Source organism: Marmota monax, unplaced genomic scaffold (assembly GCF_021218885.2).
Source record: "Marmota monax isolate L192 unplaced genomic scaffold, Marmota_monax_Labrador192_F-V1.1 WCK01_AAM20220418_F8-fsc00083, whole genome shotgun sequence".
NCBI lineage: Eukaryota > Metazoa > Chordata > Mammalia > Rodentia > Sciuridae > Marmota > Marmota monax.
In genome coordinates this window covers 2,664,465-2,684,806 of record NW_026692848.1, presented here as the reverse complement: position 1 = coordinate 2,684,806, position 20,342 = coordinate 2,664,465, and the positions used below count along the sequence as shown (strand labels likewise).

Genomic DNA, 20,342 nt, shown 5'->3' with positions numbered 1-20,342 from the left:
ATGGGCACCTGAGGGGGAGCAGTTAGTGCCAGGCTACCACTACCCTTGAAGGCCCCCTCAGGCACTTTGGGGCAGCCAACCCCTCCCACCCCCCCACTTCCACCCCTGCCCACAGGTGGAGGCAGCCTCCTGTTCTTGCTGGCACCTGAGAGGACTCACCCAGCCACCACCATCACAGCCAGGACAGAGACTGTATTTTTTTTTTTCTTTTTTGTATTTATTTTTCTACAGAAAGAATATAATGCCTGACTAAATTCTGTTGAACTGAATCACTTAAAATACTACAAATTCAACACAGAAGATGTTATTGTTTTTCCCAAGGATGGGTTTATTTCAAATTTTAAAGATATATACACATATATTATTTTTATTACATGTAATAAGCAATTTTAAGCTTACAGTAAAAAGTTTCACATTTTTAAAGTTTAAAAAAAAAAAAGGATGTCTTAAAAACATAGACACTTTTAAAAAGCCAAATAAGCTAAGGATTTCTCACAGCACAGGTTTCTCCCTTAAATATTCACATTTTTAAAGTTGTTTTGAAAAGATTTAAAAAACTGGCTAAAATTATTTAAAATTGGCAATGATTAAACTCTCTTTATCTTTGGAAGAGCATGTTAATGATACAGCAAAGTTAAAGCTAGGCACATTTAGCTTTTTAACTGAGTGTGTGGTCTGACCAGTACGCAGAAGGGCTTACGCTGTCCTGTGGTTGTTGCTGGAGTGACCACTGCACCAGGAACAGTGTGCTTCACTAGCAAGGGACTCTCAGCATCCCAAGGTGCTTTTCCAGGAACAGTTTTTGATTTTCAACTTAGAAGAGAAGAGCAGCATTTAAGTACTGCATCCCTGTGACAAGAGGAAGGAAAGCGCAGAGAATGTAACCAGTCTGCTCCAGGTTTCCCTGCCAAACTTTCAGTTGCCTTTCTACAATGGGCTTGGTGGGCTCCAGCACGTTGATCAACTACACGGTTTTGAATATCAGTTAAAATCAAAAGCTGAGACTTAAATATTTTGCTAACTTTTAAAATGTTATTTAGAAAATCTTTACCAGCACATATGCTGATTTTAACTCGAAGAAATAAATATAAATACCAAAACTGACAAAAGAATTAACTTTTAAAAAGAACGAAGAAACTGGATTTTAAAAGCAAAATGCTTATTATTGCATCTTAACAATTCCCAAACTTTCACACTTTTATAACCGTATGTTTGAACTCCTACTTAGAATGTCTATTAATTTTTTAAAAACCCTTTTACCTAGACTGTTTAATTTTTTTAAAAAAATTTTTTAGGGCTGGGGATGTGGCTCAAGCGGTAGCACGCTCACCTGGCATGCGTGCGACCCAGGTTCGATCCTCAGCACCACATACAAATAAAGATGTTGTGTCCACCGAAAACTAAAAATATTAAAAATTCTTTTTCTCTCTTTAAAAAAATTTTTTTTTACTACTTTTTTAGTTGTCATTGGACAATTATTTATATTCAGTGCTGAGAATCGAACCTAGTGCCTCACATACGCTAGGCAAGTGCTCTAACACTGAGCCATGGCCCCAGTCTAGACTGTTAAAATTTACAATAATAAAATCTGAGGCTTCTCTTGCATGTTATTTTCCAGTGCAGGATCCTAACTCCTTGGGAAGGGGTGGGTCATTTTCCAGAAGCTGTGCCCTGTCTATGCATTCTCATGCAAGGCAGGGGTGGACAGTACCTCTCAAAACATGGAGAGGCTCCTAGCCAAGTTGCTGATGTACAATTACCACGTGGACCCTGTTCTACAGTCTTCTCATCTGTAAATGACTCTTCTGCTTTTTCTCTTTTTTTAAAGTGGAATAAAAATTTAAAAATAGAAATTCTACCAATTCCCTTCACTGTTCATATTAGGTATATAATTTTGCTGGCTTTTAAAATACATAGGTTTCCAAATTTTACAAAGAAACAAAGCCATGCCTCACCAGAACATTTTTCTTTTTTTTCTTTTTTTTTATTGATTTAAAAAAAAAATGACAGCAGAATGCATTACAATTCTTATTACACATATATACCACAATACGGGTATACAATTTTTCATATCTCTGTTTGAATATAAAGTATGTTGACACTCAATTAGTGTCTTCATACATGTACTTTGGATAATAATGATCATCATATTCCACCATCCTTGCTAATCCCCTGCCCCCTCCCTTTCCCTCTCACCCCTCTGCCCTATCTAGAATTCATCTATTCCTCCCATGCTCTCCCTCCCTAACACCCTATGAGTCAGCCTCCTTATATCAGAGAACACATTCGGCATTTGGTTTTTTGGGATTGGCTAACTTCAATTAGCATTATCTTCTCCAACGCCATCCATTTACCTGCAAATGCCATGATTTTATTCTCTTTTATTGCTGAGTAAAATTCCATTGTGTATATATGCCACATTTTTTTAATCCATTCATCCACTGAAGGGCATCTAAGTTGGCTCCACAGTTTAGCTATTGTGAATTGTGCTGCTATAAACATTGATGTGGCTGTGTCCCTGTAGTGTGCTGTTTTTAAGTCCTTTGGGTATAGTCCAAGGAGAGGGATAACTGGGTCAAATGGTGACCAGAACCTTTTTCTAAATCTATCAAGTTGAAGGCTGGAATTAGTTTTGTTTTTCTTCCCCAACTAAAACTAATATACTGCTCTGGAAAATGTTAGGAATTAACTGTCATCTCTTGACATGCAGATTACAGATGTTTCTGCTGCTAAAAACATCTATATATCATATGCCATTTTCTAGTAACTTTCCCATTTTGTTCAAAAGCAGAATATTTTTTACCAGAGTCTCTGCATCCTACTTACTGAACATGCACAGCTATAGAAGGATCCAGAATCTCTTGTAAAAATTCCCTTACTGAGAAAGTTCATGAGGTAAGATAGGAGTACATTTCCAGCCTGAAGAACGCATCAACAGTGATACTTTATATGACAACCTTCTTTTTATTTCTTTAAGCAAAAACGTAGCCAAAGACAACTGAAAAAGTTCTTAAACAATGTTTTAATATAAAAATTATTCAAATTTATGTATTTGTGTAAAAATAGTTAAAGGACCAGAAAGAATAACACAGAATTCAAACAAACTCACCTTGCATATGGGATGTACGACAGACTATACCTGCAAGAAAAATTCAATATGTTGACACTTGTTCTACATCATAGCTTCCTTTGTGCCAAGTGGCAATGGCTAGCACCATGACCAGCATGGCAGCAGAATACTATATCATGGTTCTCAAGATGTGAGCTCAGAACATCAGCAGCACCATCTGAGAGCTTGTTAAGGCGTAAATCACTAGCTGGGAGATGTGGTGACTTGAAAGGCTGAGGCAGGAGGATCAAGTTCAAGGCCAGTCTCAGCAATTTAGTGAGGCATGTCTCAAAATAAAAAATAAAAAGGGCTGAGGATGTAGGTCAGTGGCAAAGTTCCCCCTGGGTTCAATCCCCGGTACACGGAGCGGGCGGTGGGGTGTGGATCACAAGGCCCCACTGTGACCTCCTCAATCACAAGATTGCTTTATCAAGCATTCTGTGCTTTCTCTGTCCGTAAGACCAAACCCAGGGCCTTAAAGAAGCTGGGTGAGCCTCTACTACTGAGCTACGCTCCCAGACCAACATTAACAAAAACTCCCTAGATGATTCTGATGCATACTGAAGTTTGAGCTTCTTATAATAGAAAAGTTATTCTCTTAAGTTATTTTTTAAAAAATAGGAACTTGTAAAATAACAATGTTAATTATGTTTTCCTTTGGGGATGAATCAATTATTGAGTATAGATTAGATAATAAAAGGTAGAATATTAGAGAAAATAAGAGATTCAATTAAATTTCTTCAGATTCTAATGAAAAAGTAAAATATAACACTATATATAACAGCATAGTTATTTTGAAATATGTAGAGAACGATATTTAACATTCATTGATGTTAAATCTATCAGGGAAGGATGGGAATTAGGCCAAAACAATGACTGATCCCAGGATGGGTGACAACAAACAGGAGATCTGAAACAACTGAACTAGGAAGGGGTTACAACAAGCAAGACAGGGCTTTAAAAGAACAAGAAAAGCACTCTAATCCATCCAACACAGAAGAGGCAAGGAGCTAGCCTTAGGGACACCTTTAAGCAGACAACATGTACTGCCCGCCTGCAGGAAGATGCGCTGCAGTGCAAGACACACAAGGGTTGCAAGGAGAGTCTGACCAGGAGAAGGGCACCTCAACATTCAGAGAAGAGGGAAGAAACTGCCAGGAGAGACACAGCTCAAAAGCAGTTCTTAACAAGTAACATAATCGCTGCCATGTAGAGGAAAACTCCAGCCTTTACGGGGCCATACGGGAATAAATTCTTCCTGTGACTGATCACCCAGCAACGGGAATAAATTCTTCCTGTGACTGATCACCCAGCAACAGGGAGCAGAATGCCCAGTAAACTGATCCTCCTGGGCGTGTCCCGCATTTCGCCTTTTTGATGGATCCATGTGACATCCCCTACATTTCTTATTTTTCTTTCATGGAACGCACTGCTCTGTAACTTCGTGAGAACACTCCCACTCCCCGCCCACTACCAGTGTACCAACTCCACAGCTCTCCCAAGGTACCACTGAAGCATGCTGTCAAGAACAAAAGGATTCACCCCAAACCTCCGTTCCCTTGGTCTTGCAGGAGATCTGGTTCCATAGCAAGTGCTTCTAACCCCCATTTTTAGGGCGTTACAGGTTCCAAACAAAATGTTTATAACATTTCAAGTCACTTTAGCTTTTTAACTAGTGTAATAAAAGACTTACCAGGTCATTGATAAGAACTGCAATATGCAGAATAGTAAGGCCAGTCCCTTCTTATGCCACTAACGATAGCAAAAACAGAGAATGGTGAGTTCAAATTTTTAAAAAATACTTTGCACAATTAAGTTCAATTCTTCTTCCCCTTTAAAATGTAGATATTTTATTTTCTTTATTAAATTGTAGTCTGATTTAAGAAACTTAAATATCCATAAAGTATATTTCCTTTCAAAAAGTGTCTTTAACTATTAATTTAAATACTGCAAAATATATGACATTAAATAAACTTCACTAAAATAGTTGTGTACAGGCTGAAAATATAAAACTTTTAAAGGTTAGGTCTTTGACATTAATGTCAACTTTTCCAGAATCAATATTTAAAATCCCACTTAGTTAAATTCATATTTCTTGTGGAATTTACTCATTCCCCTTGCTCCTTTTGAATGATTTTTTTGAAGGAGAACTGTATATTACTATGATCTTCTGGAATATAAATAGTTCCATGGGTGCATTAAAATAATCTATTTTGACAATTTCTTGACTATGGTTATTTTTAGTTTTTTACTTTTTTGTGGTACTGGGGTTGAGCCCAGAGCCTTGAGTAAGCTAAGCAAATGCTCGATCACCAAGCTACACTTCTATCCTTATAATTATTTTTTATTTTTATTTACTTATTGCGAATCTTTTTACAAGCAGGCTGCTATACTATTCCAAAAATAGGAAATCAGTTTTCCCCAGGGATGTGCAAAAATTATTTAAGAACATTCTTAGCTGGGCACAGTGGCACATGCCTGTAATCCCACTGGCTCGAGAGGCTGAGACACTGCAAGTTCAAAGCCAACCTCAGCAACTTAACAAGGCCCTAGGTAACTTAGCAAGACCCTATATCTCAAAATAATTTCTTTTTAAAGGGCTGGGGATGTAGTTCAATGGTTAAGCATCCCAGGTTCAATCCCTGGTACCAAAAGAAAAAAAAAATTCTTTTATTTTTGGAAAATGAAGTCTAGAAGGCATCTCATATAACTAAAGCCAGTCTTAAATGCTCAGAATAAAAAAAGAAAATCAGAATTTTTTTGGTGGGGTGGGGTGGGGTAACTGGGCATTGAACCCAAGGGTGCTTAACAACTGAGCCACATTCCCAACACTTTTTATTTTGAGACAAGATCTCACTAAGTTGCCCAGACTGGCCTTGAACTTGCGATCCTTCTACCTCAGCCTCCCAAGACACTGGGATTATAGGCATGTACCACCATGACTGGCTTTATAGAATATTTCTTTTTTTCTTTTTTGTACCGGGGATTAAACCCAGGGGCGCTTAACCACTGAGCCACATTCCCCAGCCCTTTTTTGTATTTTTTAGAGACAGGGGTCACTGAGTTGCAAAATACCTTGCTAAGTTGCTGAGGCTGGCTTTGAACTTGTGGGATCCTCCTGCTTTAGCCTCCTGAGTCATTGGGATTACAGGTGTGTACCACTGCACCCAGCTAGAATATTTCTAAAATATATTGTACAATACCCTTTCTTTTTAAAATGTGATGTTTTCTTGACCACTCGAGAACTGCCTCAAAATCTCTTGGGAAGGAGGCAAAGGATTGTAAGTAAAGAAATATAATGAAGAATCAGGCACACCAATAAATAAAATGAATTGTTATAATTTCTTCAAGAGCTAATGAAGAGCTGCTTGCTTACTCACAAGTGGTACAGGAGTGACTGAGACTCGGCTGTTCCTTGTTGCTAATGTTCTGTTCTCCAGGCCTCTCTACTATTGGCCTGCCTACCTGTCATTCATCACTGCACTTGCTCACTGCTGCTTCCTCCTGTACCAGCATGAAAAGCACAGCCCATGTACAGCAGAGGACCCAGGCAACTGCCTGGGCCTCTCCCCATCCAGGTGTGGTCAGAGGCATCAACACAGCCTAAGTGTAAGTGCACACAAGGGGACCCACTTGTTAACAACCTCCTCTATCTATCTTATGGGCAGCAGTATCTACCTTATGTCCAGCCAACTAGATGTTGCCAATTCATGTTTTAAGAACACCTGATCTTTGGTAGGTCCTAAGAAACCGAACTTGGGAGTCATTTTGAGATGATGATGTAAGAACACCTCAGGTACAGCGGGGACAGTTGGCAGAAAGCTAGCAATCTGATGCAACTTACCCAAAGGGCGGCACACAGGGTGAATATGAGGCAGAGCTACAGGAAGGGAAGATAAGTAATAAATGTGAGATCTTCAAAGTCTAATAAAAACACACTGACTACCTTGCATTCACTTGCATAGGCAATATATCTTACAACTAAAACAATGAGACAGCGGACTAGTTTTACACATATCTTCCACGACTATTCTTTTACTTGAAGTCCCTGACTGCAATACTCCTTGGCACAGTAAAGCACCTAATAAATGTTTGATTAAACTGAAAGAACTTTTGAGGTTTAAGAATATTTAGAAGGACAAAAAGCTATTCTTATGCTCCTATTAAAATTTAATAACAGTGCCAATGGTTAGCATTAGCACAACTGGCAGTACATAGTAAGTTCAATTGTATTGAATTTTACATAGTGACCCTAATATTTTTTTTCATACAAAAGATTACATTATCATTCCACATCCTCATGAAAGCAACTTCAGCCACCCTATGTTTTCACAAGCAGGCTGGAGGTCTAAGCTAGAGACCTAAGGGACCCTAGTTCTGATACCTATAACCTAGGGGTCCTTGCTAACCAGTGGGCCCATCTTTCTTCTCTTTAAAGAGGTGCACCTATCCACCTGCTCAAAATATTAGAAGGATTTTCTGTGACACACCTGACATAGGGCTGGCAGGCATAGGGGGCTGAGTTAGAAACAAATCTCCATGTCAACAGCGAGCTAGACAGGTTGAGCTGTTCCACAATGTGTCACACGGAGCTATGGTCCCTTGGGGGATACTTGCTGCAGTCTAACAGTCTCTTCACTGCATGTGTTGGTTTAAGGTATACTACTAAAACTGTTAATCATAAATGCCAGGATATTGTAAATAAAACAAATCCAAGCAAAATCTTAGTGGAATAAAAACATCCTGTAGTCTAACAGTAGGAGATAGTTTCCTAGTAACTTAGGTAAAGTTAAATGCTAAGACATATGTTGATATAAATGCTAATATAGGAAATTCAAAACAACTGAAAGAGTTATAAAAATGATAATAAAAAGCATAAAGTTGAATAAAGAAGCTAAAAATGAGTTGTATTTGAAAAGCTAATGTTAACAGTTAAAAGTAAAGTAACACTTATTGGCTAATGCTTATGTTTAAATTCTTTAAATAGCACAAATGTTTTAAGTAAAAAATATATATATATATATATATATAAGAGAAGCAGAATAGATAAGCTGGAACCAGAGGCAGGACGATGAAGTGGAGGAAGGGTTCCTCTACCCATCTCACACAAAACACTCATTTTCAGCTAAAATTCAAAATGTACGATGATGGAAACTTTCTGACTATAAGTGTGGCTTTCATACCCCCCACCCCTGGTTTAAGATAAAGAGAACATGTCATTTAAGAGTGATGACTGATAGGAACAGAACCCCCAATGCAATGAAGGGCAACTTAAAGGTGCGGTCACAGAAGCCATATTAGCAGAATTATTTGTCCACTAGTAAATAGGGAAGGGACAAAAACCAAACGACAAATATGCTAATTCTACCTGAGAGGTAGACTCAGAAGTCACCTGTCTTCTACTCCTAACCCTCCAAAGATTACAGACCATCCAACAATCTATAGGCTTGAAAATGAAAACATACCCAGCTCCTTGTTATAATTACAGAGCTACAAAAATAGTAAGCAGGCTTCTTCAAGCCAATAACTTTAGACAACACTCTATAATTCAAATTCTTTAACAACACGGCCTTGAGGACAAAATAATGAAAAACACTACAACATACGTTTTTTAAAACTGCCAATATTTACTTACAAGCATAATGACTGTTGCAAGTACTCTAGTTTTTTCAAACATTTTCTTTAGCTGCTTCACAGGTCCCATTAAAAAGCACGTACTATTTGGAAAAAAAAATAACAGAGATCACATTCATTTGTCTGGCTAAACAAAAATAAACTTTTAAAAAAAGAAACCTTGTTAGCTCTCTCCCTCAATCTGTTTTGCTTTTCGTTGACTTTACAGGACACTTGCCAATTCTTCCAGCAGATAAACTACAGTCTGTGCCAACAACTCCACTGCATCATGAGAGGTGAGGAGGCCTGGGCCGCTCCCTGGAGCAAGAGTAGGGTGCAACAAACAAGTGTCCCCAGAGGCTTGCTTTTCCATTCTCCTACCATGTGAGGGAGGGGAAGGGGGCATTCACCCCGCCCCCCACAGGATGTGGCCTTCACCAGACAACTGAACCCTAGCCCTTGGGCTTCCTAGCCCTTGAAGTTATAGGGAATAAATGTCTGCTTTTATAAATTAGGAAACCTCAAACCCCAACCTAATACAGCTACCCTGTCATTGCTGGGGCACCAATTTTATGTTCTCTGCCCTGTACCAACAACTTCAGATCTTTTTCTGGCTTACTGTGTGATTTTTCCCTCATAAACCCCAAGCTCCACAAGAGAAGAACTACAGCATAGCCACTACAAGCCTGGGCTCTGGAGCCCTGTGTCTGCCCCAGGCAACTTATCAAATGGTGAGCAAGTGACCTGCCCGCTCTGCACTACCATCTCCAGCTAAATACGATACTGGTACCTGCCCCATAAACCTGCTATCCCGACACCATGCACTCAGAATAGTCCCTGGTGCACAATACATGCTCCTACAAATGCTGGCTACTCATAGTAGTACTCTGTATTATGGTAGCTGGCCACATGGCCGGAATCACTAGGTATTTATGGAATAAAGTCTGGCTGAATTTACAACATGTGTAGACCTATGGAAACATCCTATTAGCAAAGTGCTACGAGAAAGGCAAATTTGGAAGTGACAGCAAACAAGCTATTTTGAGAAGCTAAATTATATCCATACCTGGCTAATGCAGCAAGATTCCCAAGGGTATAAAACACTGCAAAAAGCTTTACGCCTCCAGGAAGCCACAGCAATCCAGTTCCCTGAGTCAGACATTACAATAAGGTAAAAATGATTTTATAATCTTAAAGGCTTAAAATGTAAGTGTTACTACAGTAATACAGTAGCAACACTGTATTATATAACATAATGTTTAAATAGAAATGAGTCCAGTTACATAGTAAAAACAGTTAATTTCCAATGATATACATTAAATTGAATCCTCTGCCTATTTTCCTAAACATATATAAATAAGCCAGAAGAAAACTGTCTTTGTATTTGTTCAGTAAATCTTATGCTATTTAAAGTAAACATCCATTTTAAATGGCCAGTTAAAAAAGGTAATAAAGTCGGGCACAGTGGTTCACCCCTGTAATCCCAACAGCTCAGGAGACTGAGGCAGGAGGATTGTGAGTTCAAACCAGCCTCAGCATTGGTGAGGCGCTAAGCAACTCAGTGAGATGCTGTCTCTAAATCAAATACAAAAAAGGGTTGGGGATGTGGCTCAGTGGTTGAGTGCCCCTGAGTTCAATCTCCGGTACCAAAAAAAAAAAAAAAGTAATAAACATATCTAAATTTTTGACTTTCCAGTTCTCTTAACTCATGTTGATTTTTCTTTTGTTTTCTTATCAGAGCTGGGGATTGAACCTGGGCCTCTTGCATGTGAGGCATGATTTTTCTTAAAATTATTTCAATAATTCTTAGAACTCCCCGAACTACTGATTTCTGCATCTTTTTATTAATCTCTATCCCTTTATTTCAGGTGACTATGCTCCATCAAAACAGTCTTAACTGGAATTCAGATAAAGCAGATTGCTTATTTGTACCAAATGGGATATTAATCTAATACAAAATAAAAATAATTAAGCAATATAAAGCCTTAACTCACAAGGATAGAAAAGAAAATGCCAGCCACAAAGCATATGATAAACCATTTCAATCTGGTGTTGAAACTAAGAGACGAGGCATCCAGGACCTAAGGGAAGAAGGGACAATTGAGAACATGTTCTTAAATCACCATGCACTAAACTGATTATTCTAACTTATAGCAATGTTTTACCTTAACACATACACTGAACCTTTGATTTCTTTTGTACATTGTAGTGTCACTACCACGGTGGTGGAGGACATATGTACATGGTCTGTATCAGGTGACACCGAGGAATAACGTAATTTTGCCAGATTTGCTAGTAGTAGTTAGTACAGCCCTTACCTGTTCAGGCCCATAGATGATACTGATCTGGATAAAATGACATCATGTGTGAGGTATGTTGTGACACACTTGAGGATGTAAAGTGGGAAAGATAAGACAAAGCAGGCAACAGGTGGTAACTGAGGCTGGGTGGGGCACACAGGGTTCATCCTACATTCCCTCAACTTCTGCAGGTCTTAAAGCCTGGGATGGGATGCTCCTACAAGAACTGTTCTCAGCAGAATCCTTTAAGAGGAATGAGGGAGGCTGCAAGGGAAGCAGAAGGTACCAAAAAAGGCAGTGTTTCAGCTGGAGGTCCGCCTGGGCCCTGGTGATGAGTGGCAAGAGTGAAGGGCTGCCTAAGGCAGGCTGGCGCTCTGCAACCCCTCCCCAGTGGGTGACTGCAAGACTTACAGGGGGCAGCAGCAAAGGACACTGCAGGGCCTGAGCAGGACGCCTGGGCAGGCACCAGTACCTCTGGACAACATCCACTCTCAAAAAGCTCTCAAGAGCCTTAGATACCTCTTCCACCATGAAAAGACTAGCTACATGCCATGCAAATTCTAACCCAATTATGTAGGAAGAAGCAGAAGCATACTTTGAACAGTACAGTGATGACCTAGTGAATTTAGACTACCAAGGCACTATTAAAACTTATCTTCCCAGTGAATATGAACAACTGTCAACAGTCTTTTTTTTTTTTCTTTTTAGAGAGAGAGAGAGAGAGAGAGAATTTTTTTAATATTTATTTTTTAGTTCTTGGCGGACACAACATCTTTGTTTGTATGTGGTGCTGAGGATCGAACCCGGGCCGCACGCATGCCAGGCGAGCGCGCTAACAGTCTTGAATTAAATCCCCAAATTTAAATTTCTAACTTACATTATTATAACACTTAAAAATAAGACCACATGCTTATAATGTATTTTCAAGAATAATGAAACGAAATCAGGAAGTTTATATACAACAGCTCACAATACGTTTGGTTACAGCCTTACCTCAGTAGTCAAGCTGAGAATCCACATGCAGCATGAAAATCAGACAAAATACTAAGTACTATGTCAATATCACACAAATCACTTTTAACATTTTTTTTTAAAGTTTGCTTTAACTCATAAACATTTTCAGCAATGTCATAGCCAAACAAATTACCTGGTTTTAGATAATGAATGAACTTGTCTACGAGAACATCTAAATTTCATTCTGATCAGAAAAAACATATACCAAGTACATTTTAACTACCTAGAACAGAATACAACCTAAAGCCTTCACACTATTTAATTTTTAAAAAATGTTTCATTTTAAAAAAATTAGAAACATTCATAGTTTCATTCTATCATTCCACAATATATGTATACATATATCAAAATATCATGGTGCACACCATAAATATACACAACTTTTATGTCAATTAAAAAGTGGAAATAGTACACTGATCGTGATTACTAATGACGTGAAACTACAATGATGTCAGGATTTAAGTGGAAAAGAAAAAACATTCATTTAACTTTCCTTTGCAAACTTAAGTCACCCCATTGTTTCCATGTTCAACGGTTCATTTTTCCATTTATTTTTCCTGCAGTAGTGGAATGGCATGGCTAATTGTACAATAGGTCTTTTGCCTATCATTGCCATCTTTTATGTGATGATCTTTAAAATGAAAATAAAGATAAATTATTTCCATTTGTAAATACAGAATAATCAAATTCATAAGCAAATGACTTGTGTTCCAGGTACAGGAAAAAAAAACACCACAGATTTCCTGACTCTTAAGTAAGAAAATTCTACAATGCTTCAACATGCAAGAAAACCTGGCTCTGCATTTCTAAGTAAGAGAAAGAGCCACCCCCTCCTTTGTTTTGCATAAGATCTATGTGCTATTTTCTTTGACCTTGTTGGGAAACAATGGGATGAGGAACTATCCCACTAAAGCAGCAACTTTGGTGATCACTTAGTCTTAGGACAAAAATACAAACTCTTTAAAACTGCTATCCCCCTCCCCTTCAATTGCCACCAATTATTTTACTTGTCACCAACAGAAGAGGAAGCAAAGAGAAAGGGCCTCAAGAGTAAGGGCCCCTCTCCCCATTCTCAGGGCCTTCTTCCTGCTGCAGTAAACAAAGTACTGCCTGCAACCAAACTGCACTTAATAAAAGAAAAAGAAAACCAGTCAGGAAACAAGAGAGGAAAACATACTAGGGATGCTCATTTGTAGCCAGCAACAGCAGAGCTAAGCCACTGCATGGCTGGGGGTGCTAGTGGGTCTGGGGCTGGTTCCCAGCTACTGCCATGGAAGAAAGGAAATGTGCTGTGGCTTTCAATTCCTACACCAAACCCAGTATTCCTACCTATCCTTTTTCAAAATAATGATGTCAAAAGAAAAAAAAAAAAAAGATCAGAAAGCAAAGCAATTGAGCAGAAGTGTCTAAGACCCTCTGGAATGGGGTCCACACCACACCTCCTTGGGGTCCTGCTCCTTAAGGCCATTCCAAGCAGTACTGCCCACTGGTTACTCAAGCTCACAAGCTCAAGAGCCGCCCTCACCCTCTTAATTGGTCACCTCTGCTCTTCTTATCTCATTCAGTCCTATTCTGATCCTTGTGATGTATCCATGTGAACAGCCTGGTCTTTTTGTTTCCCTAACCTATAGTGGCCTCCCCAACCCTCCCCAACTCCTCGCACTTCCCACTCCCAGGGCTCACTTCCTACCTGAAATCCCTTCCTACTGCACTGCCAAAATCCAGTATGTAGCTTTAATGATAAAACTTCTCCCAGCAGCAAGTTGACTCAATAGCTACCACTTGGGCTGGTCCTCGGCCTTGGGGGAGCCCTTATCAGGTCCTTGGACTTCACCTTTTTCAGTGGAAATTACACGTTGCTCTGGTTCCCAGGTCAGATCTTCTCCTATTAGCTCTGGTGGTCCTGCCCACCTGTTTCAGGACCCAGTCCTTCAGACACTCTCCAAAATTAACATTAATGGGGTTTTTCTCTAGTATACCATCCTAAGACCATGACCACCTACTTTTAAACATGCTTAAGCCTCTTCTATCTTAAACATACAAAATCTCTCCTGATGTCACCCTCCGCCCTCTGCACACTCATTCATGTGCTCACCTACTGGTTTAAAGAATGGATACTGAGTGCTGCTACTTGTTCTAAGTGCTGGGCAAGGGCACTAGCACCTAGACCTATATGGTCTCATCTCCACTTCAGCAGCACCAGACCCTCAACACTCCCCTGGGGGCCAGGCTCTGCAGCTCATCCTATGGCACTGCCTTCAAATGTCCAGTGTTCCTGTATCCCCTCCCTCTGCAGTCTCAGCTTCCTCTCCCCAGAAGGGAAGAGCTTCTTCCTGATCCTGTCCCTCACCTTCTTTCCTCTCCCCCAACCACCTCCTCAAGATCCACAAGGAACAGCAAGTACAACAGGTAAGGGAATTCTGAAGATACAGAGGGCATATCAACTCAAACTCAGCCTTGCCTGCTCACACCAGGCAGGCAGTCCACTGCACATGGACCTAGCAGGAACTCACCCACCACCTGGGTGCAATGCAGACCCAAAGACCAGTCCCCAAGACTGCCTCTCAGATGCCAATTGTTTGTTGTTTTCCTTGCACTTCTGACCGACTGCCTAAAACCCCCTCCTCAGGTTCCATGATTCCTCTAAAGCAGCTCTTGGAACTCAGGGAGACACTTGCTTACCTTCGCTGGTTCATTATGAAGGATGTCATATAGGATTCAGGGGAGAGAAAGGCACTGGGCGAGGTAAGGGGCATGGAGCCTCCAGGGTCAACTGGGGCTTACACCCTCTGGGAGCCTCTCTGTGTTCAGTTAGCTCAGAGCCCTGTCCTTCACTGCATAGGTAGATGACATCTCTGGCCACTGGTGATTGACAACCTTCAACTCTCCTGGATGGCTGGAGGACAAGACTAATAGTTCCAAATCCTCTAATCCTGCCTTGGTCTTTCAGAGAATCAGCTCCCATCCTGAAGCTACCTGTAGGCTGACTCACTGGCATACAGAAAAACACTATTGCATCAGAGATTCCAAGGATTTTAGGAGTTGTATGCCAAGAAGCAGGAGGAAGACCAAATACATATTCCACAATATGAGAGCAGATGTTATACTTCCAACCCTGTGATAAAGGAAAGAGAGCTTAATTTGTGCAATAGGTTGTTTTTTTCTTATTACCATCTTCCATGTGATGAACTTTTAAGTGAAACATTAAGACAAATTACTTCCACTTGTAAATACAGTCGATCCATAAGCGACTTGTCTCAAAACTTGTGAGTTCCTGTGTTCCTCCAAAATCCATGTGTTATAACCCTAAACACCAAGGTGATAAAGGAAGGAGGTAGAATCTTTGAGAGGTGATAAGGTCATGGGAACAGAGCCCCAGAGAGCTCCCTGGTCCCTCTCAACCAAAAGACACAGCAAGAAAGTATATCTACAAATCAGAAAGCAGCTCTCACCAAACACAAGATTACTGGTACCTTTGTATTAGACTTCTGGCCTCCAGAACTGTGAGAAATATACTTTTGTTGTCTATAAGCCACCTAGCTAAAGTATCTTATTAGAACAACCAGAAGAGACTGAGATACCTTGCAACTTATTAAAGTTGGGGTGAATAAAAGACCTGTGGAGCTCATTCCCTTGTGAGATCCTTCCTATGTGACTAACAACAGATGCTCTTCTCCCAGCAGCTGTTCAAGTCCAACCTCTCAGCACTCACCTGTCTGGCCCGCAAGTCTTGAGAACAGATACTGCGTAGCAAATACTTGATAGGCTCTGGATGTACAACAGTAGACAGGACAGACAAGACCTTACGTTTCAATGACAAAAAGCCAACAACAAATCAAAGGTAATGACAGAAGTGGGCAGGTTACATAGAGGAAGCACAGGGGTAATGAGTACCGCAACCAGGAAGGGCCTCTCTGAAGACACAGGAGCAAGGAATACAATCTTGAAAAGAGCCAGGCTGGGGCACTTCAGAGAAAAAGAAATGCCACTGCCAGAAAAGAGGCTTGGCCTGAGGGCACACGGCTGAAACACGGTGAGCCCTGGGGACATAAAGGAGGAGGGTGGAAGCCAGGCAGGGCAGCTCTGAGAGGCCATGGGAGAGTCTGGATTTACTTCAATGGTGTCCTACCATGAGGACACACAATGGGATCCTCTTAAGACTGGACTTACAGGCCTCTCGCTTCTTGAATTCTTCCAGACATCTCATAAGGAAGGCCCAGAACTCTGGCTACTTGGCATCTCCCAAGGACTCAAGCCACCTCAGCAGGATGAAACAGCCCAGGCTTCTGAACACCTCACAACACCCACTGCCTCACCCAGCTTCTCGGCTGGCAGAGGGCCACCCCCATCCCAGGGCTATTATATCACGTCCCCAACAAGACATAAGGATAGGTAAAAAGCAGACATGTAGGACAAAACAAGAGTGGGCCATGATTCAAAGCCTACTTTCACATGGATTAAAAGTCCAGATTTAAAGGTCATTTTCCCAAACTTCGATCACAAACAGCACTATTAAGTCAATTATTAGACCTTAGCCACAAATCCATAAATAACTTCTTTCCTCACCTGGACCTAAAAGAAAATCAGGTCAGAGAATGCCTCTGTTCAACAAATTCTCATGATTTGTATTTTTAGGGTCTAATTACTTCATCTATGTCACACTCTCCAGTAAACTCTTGGTGTCACACCAACATAGTACTGTTTAAGCTCACAAAGCAGAACACTGAACCCTGGTGGAGAAATGATTCACAATTTCCACCAAAAACAAAGGAGAACAGAAAGTGGCCCTTAGTGGGTAATGGTCAACATGTCCAGTCACCAACACAAATGAGGATTAACATGCCCTCTTAAGTCACATCTCTGCACTATAATATTATGTGCATAAATGTGCCTTGCTAAACTGCAGCCAGCACCTTCCTCTGGGTGGGCACTGTTTTCTTTTTCTCAATAAAATCAATCTGTGCCTCACTTTGTCCCAAACTTAAATTCTTTACTGCAACAATATTAAGGATCCTCACAGCCTAAGATGAGGTCCACTTCCTTTTAGGGAACCTCCTTGGAACCCCAGTCCTGGTGACACAATGAGCTTATTCTTCCACCACCAAATCTCATATCTATTACTAGCAAGCACACCATGAACACAGTAGTCTCTAACCTCAAGTTCAAGTACCCCATTTTCTGGACATCACTCCTTCCTTCCAGCACCTCTAGTCAGCCACCCACCAACATCCACAGTCCAAGGGTCTACCACCTTCCCTCCATCCCAACTCCCTATGCCCTGTTGGTCTCCCAGTCAGTCCCCATGTGCATTCACCAGACAAATCTGAACCCTGTCCTGCACTTCCACTGCAAATGTGGCTGGAGAGAAAATGCTCACCTTGCCAACTCTCACTTTCAGTTTAGGACCACTACCAGCAGGTGAGGATGAGGAACTACAAGTCTACTGTGATTCCCTATGGACTCACTACTCCCAGTCTTCTGAACCACTACTTTATACCTCTTCCTTAGACTTCTGAGACCCACCTCCTCCAGACTCATGGCTGGGAACCTTATTTCCTATTTCAGTGAGAACAGCTCAGGAATCACTGAAGAACTCACCTGCTCCACCTACCACATCTGCATCTGCATCTGCTTCCAGCAGCTTGCACAATTCTCTTCCCACTGCCCATCCAATCCTACGCTTCCCAATCACTGCCACACGCCCAGGAGGCACCCTGCAAAGGTACTGTGTTGCCTGAATCATAATTTTCTCCTTTCCTGGATCACATGCAAGTCTGCAGAAACATCCAGTATTTTCCAGCTTTAAAAATAAAATGTTGGGAGGCTGGGGCAGGAGGATTGCAAGTTCAAAACCATCCTTAGAACTTAAGTGAGACTTTGTCTCAAAATAAAAAATAATAAGGGGTGGGGCTCAGTGGTTAGGTATCCCTGGGTTCAATCACCAGTACCAAAAAAATAAATAAAATAAAATGTTGGGGCTAGGGATATAGGTAAGCAGTCTAACAACATTTGTCTAACAGACCCTGGGTTCTATATCCAGCACTGCAAAAAAAGATGACCCTATTTTATCATCCCACCACTATCTACTTCTTTGCCTTACAGCAAAATCACTGAGATACTATAGTCATCATCTCTTTCTTTCTTCCCTCGCGAGCCATAACCACCAAAACCAATGACCTCCATTGATAATCTCAGCTCTTAAGGGATCCATTGTAGCATATGAAACCCTCTCTTCCCCCCCTTCCTAGGATGTCTCTCTAGGTTGGTTCTCCTTCCTCACCTGTTGTCGCCTGCTCACCCCCTTACCTTACACACCAGAGATATCCAGAGATGTCTCAAACCTTAGACTCAACTTTTTTCTACTTACACCCAACCCTTTTGCAAGTTCGTCTCTCTTATTTCCTCCTTATGACTCCAGAAATTTACCTTCAAATGCTTTCCTGTCATCTCCACTTCATGTTTCCTGGCACTTCAGACAGCATCTATGCTGAAGTGATTTTCTTCCCTGAATCTGCACCTTCCACATCCCAGTTAAAGTTGCCTCCATCTTTCCAGTCACTCAATTCAAAACCACAGAGGCAGGCTTGACTCCTGTTGCTCTCACATTCAATCTAAATATTGTAACTCTACACTCAAGACATTTACAGAGTCTGCCCATTTTCACCACTGTCATTTTTATTATGGATTCAAGCAACCCAGTGAGCCATCTCTGACTGGGACTACTTCCTACATTAGTCTCCTGACTAGCCTCTGGGTTTCCACCTATATTCTACAGTCAGTTCTCCACAGAGCAACGAGAAATATCCTTTAAATCCACTGGGTACTTTGTCACTCTGCTCAAAACCTAAAGCCATCCATCCCACACTTAGTAAAGCTCAATCTTTTCTACAGTGTAGGAGACACAACAGGTTTGGCAATCCCATTCCTGCCATTACCTCCTATGCCTGTCTCTTTCCCTCTGCTCCAGTCACCCTGTCTTAGCCTAGAATCTGAGGAACACACAAGGTTCTCTGGGACCCTTCTCCATGACTCTCCCAGAGGCCTGCAGCTCTACACTCACATGCCACCCCCACAGGGAAGCCTCCTCCAGGACCCTACACAATATGCAATCCCTCACTCCTAGACCTGCTGAATATTTCTTCAGCACTTAGTGCTGCCTGATGCATTATGCATTTGCTTATTAAATGTTCCCCAATTAAAACGTGTGGGAAAGGCCTTTGTGTTGGTCACTGCTAACTAGCATCTTGAACAGTGCCAAGCAAAGCTGGGAGCCTGAAGATTTGTTGAATGAACAACATTAGTCAACACAAATCTCTACACATCTTGCTCAACTCCAGATAGTAGCCTCAAGAGAAAGGACAACATGAATTTCATGTCCCCAAGGTTCTCAGTAGCACTGTGCAACAGACCTTCCTGGAGTGGAAATGTGGTAAACATGCACTGCCCATACAGTGTCCACACGTGCCTACTGAACACTTGAAATATAGGTTCAATATAGGGCAGTGCGACTACGGAACTAAATTATAAATTTTATTAAATTTTAATTAACTTAAATGTAAGTAGCCACGCATGGCTCTCTATGGCCACTCTCTAGTGTGGAACAAACAGCATAACGTAGAGCACAGAATAGGGGCTGTCACTTCTGATGTTGTCATCTACGGGCTCCTGCAGTCCTCTTAAGAGTCACCGAGGGCAGAGGCTGGACAGTCTCCGTAGGCTTGCGGGCTGGCCCGGAACCCTGTCCCCGAGAAGCGCTGAACAAACGCGACAAGGAGCCAAGAGCGCCCAGGAGACCAGCGGAAGGCCCCAGCGGCAGCCGGCCTCGGAGTTCCGCTCGCGGGGCCGAGGCCGCGCCCGCCCGAGCGCGTCCGCGCAGCCCCACCGCACCTCTCAACTCGGGGAAGCCGCGCTTACCAGGCTCGCCCAGCCTCCCGGGGACCGTGCAGACACAGGGCCGCTCGTCCTTTAAGAGGCCTTCGCTAGACCTCAGGCCGCGGCAGACGACTCCGCTCGTCGGGACCCGTCCTCCTCCAGGCTCCCGAGCCCGGCAGGCCCGGACCGCAGAGCGCGCGGGCCCCGGCGGCCCCGGCCAGCACGGCCGCCCCACGCCCCCCTCGCCCTCCTCGCCGCGGCCGGGCGCGCTTGCTACCTGCGCGGTCAGGCCCTGCTCCTCGTCGTCCTGGCCGCTCAGGACGCGCCGCAACTTCTCCATGGCCCAGTCTGCGGGCCTCAGAGCCTGGCGCTCGCGCCCACCCGGAAACTCGGAACCCAGTCCCCTCCACCCACGCGCCGACCGGAAGTCCGGC

General features: G+C 42.0%; 1 protein-coding gene and 1 long non-coding RNA gene across 2 annotated transcripts in view; one reads left to right on the top strand and one right to left on the bottom strand.

Moving 5' to 3' along the window:
• LOC124095895 (uncharacterized) overlaps positions 1 to 453 on the top strand; it is a 5,653-nt gene extending 5,200 nt beyond the window's left edge. Inside the window, exon 3 of the long non-coding RNA XR_006852680.2 lies at positions 116 to 453. This is a non-coding gene — a long non-coding RNA (uncharacterized LOC124095895). The remainder of the gene's footprint in view (positions 1 to 115) is intronic.
• On the bottom strand, positions 303 to 20,342 carry Sft2d1 (SFT2 domain containing 1). The gene is made up of 8 exons (XM_046449306.2): positions 20,186 to 20,342; positions 10,717 to 10,803; positions 9,789 to 9,871; positions 8,745 to 8,826; positions 6,954 to 6,989; positions 4,803 to 4,861; positions 3,110 to 3,139; positions 303 to 849 (listed from the first exon to the last, which is right to left on the bottom strand). The coding sequence occupies exons 1-8, from the start codon at positions 20,246 to 20,248 to the stop codon at positions 810 to 812; spliced, it is 480 nt and encodes a 159-aa protein (XP_046305262.1). The 5' UTR covers positions 20,249 to 20,342; the 3' UTR covers positions 303 to 809.

Excerpts from the sequence above, each read along its gene's own strand:
- Sft2d1 (XM_046449306.2), bottom strand. The coding sequence starts at position 20,248 with ATGGAGAAGTTGCGGCGCGTCCTGAGCGGCCAGGACGACGAGGAGCAG. Across the intron at positions 10,804-20,185 it reads AGCAGGGCCTGACCGCGCAG|GTCCTGGATGCCTCGTCTCT; the intron begins GTAGCAAGCGCG and ends TTCTTCCCTTAG. Across the intron at positions 4,862-6,953 it reads CCCTGTGTGCCGCCCTTTGG|TGGCATAAGAAGGGACTGGC; the intron begins GTAAGTTGCATC and ends TGCTATCGTTAG.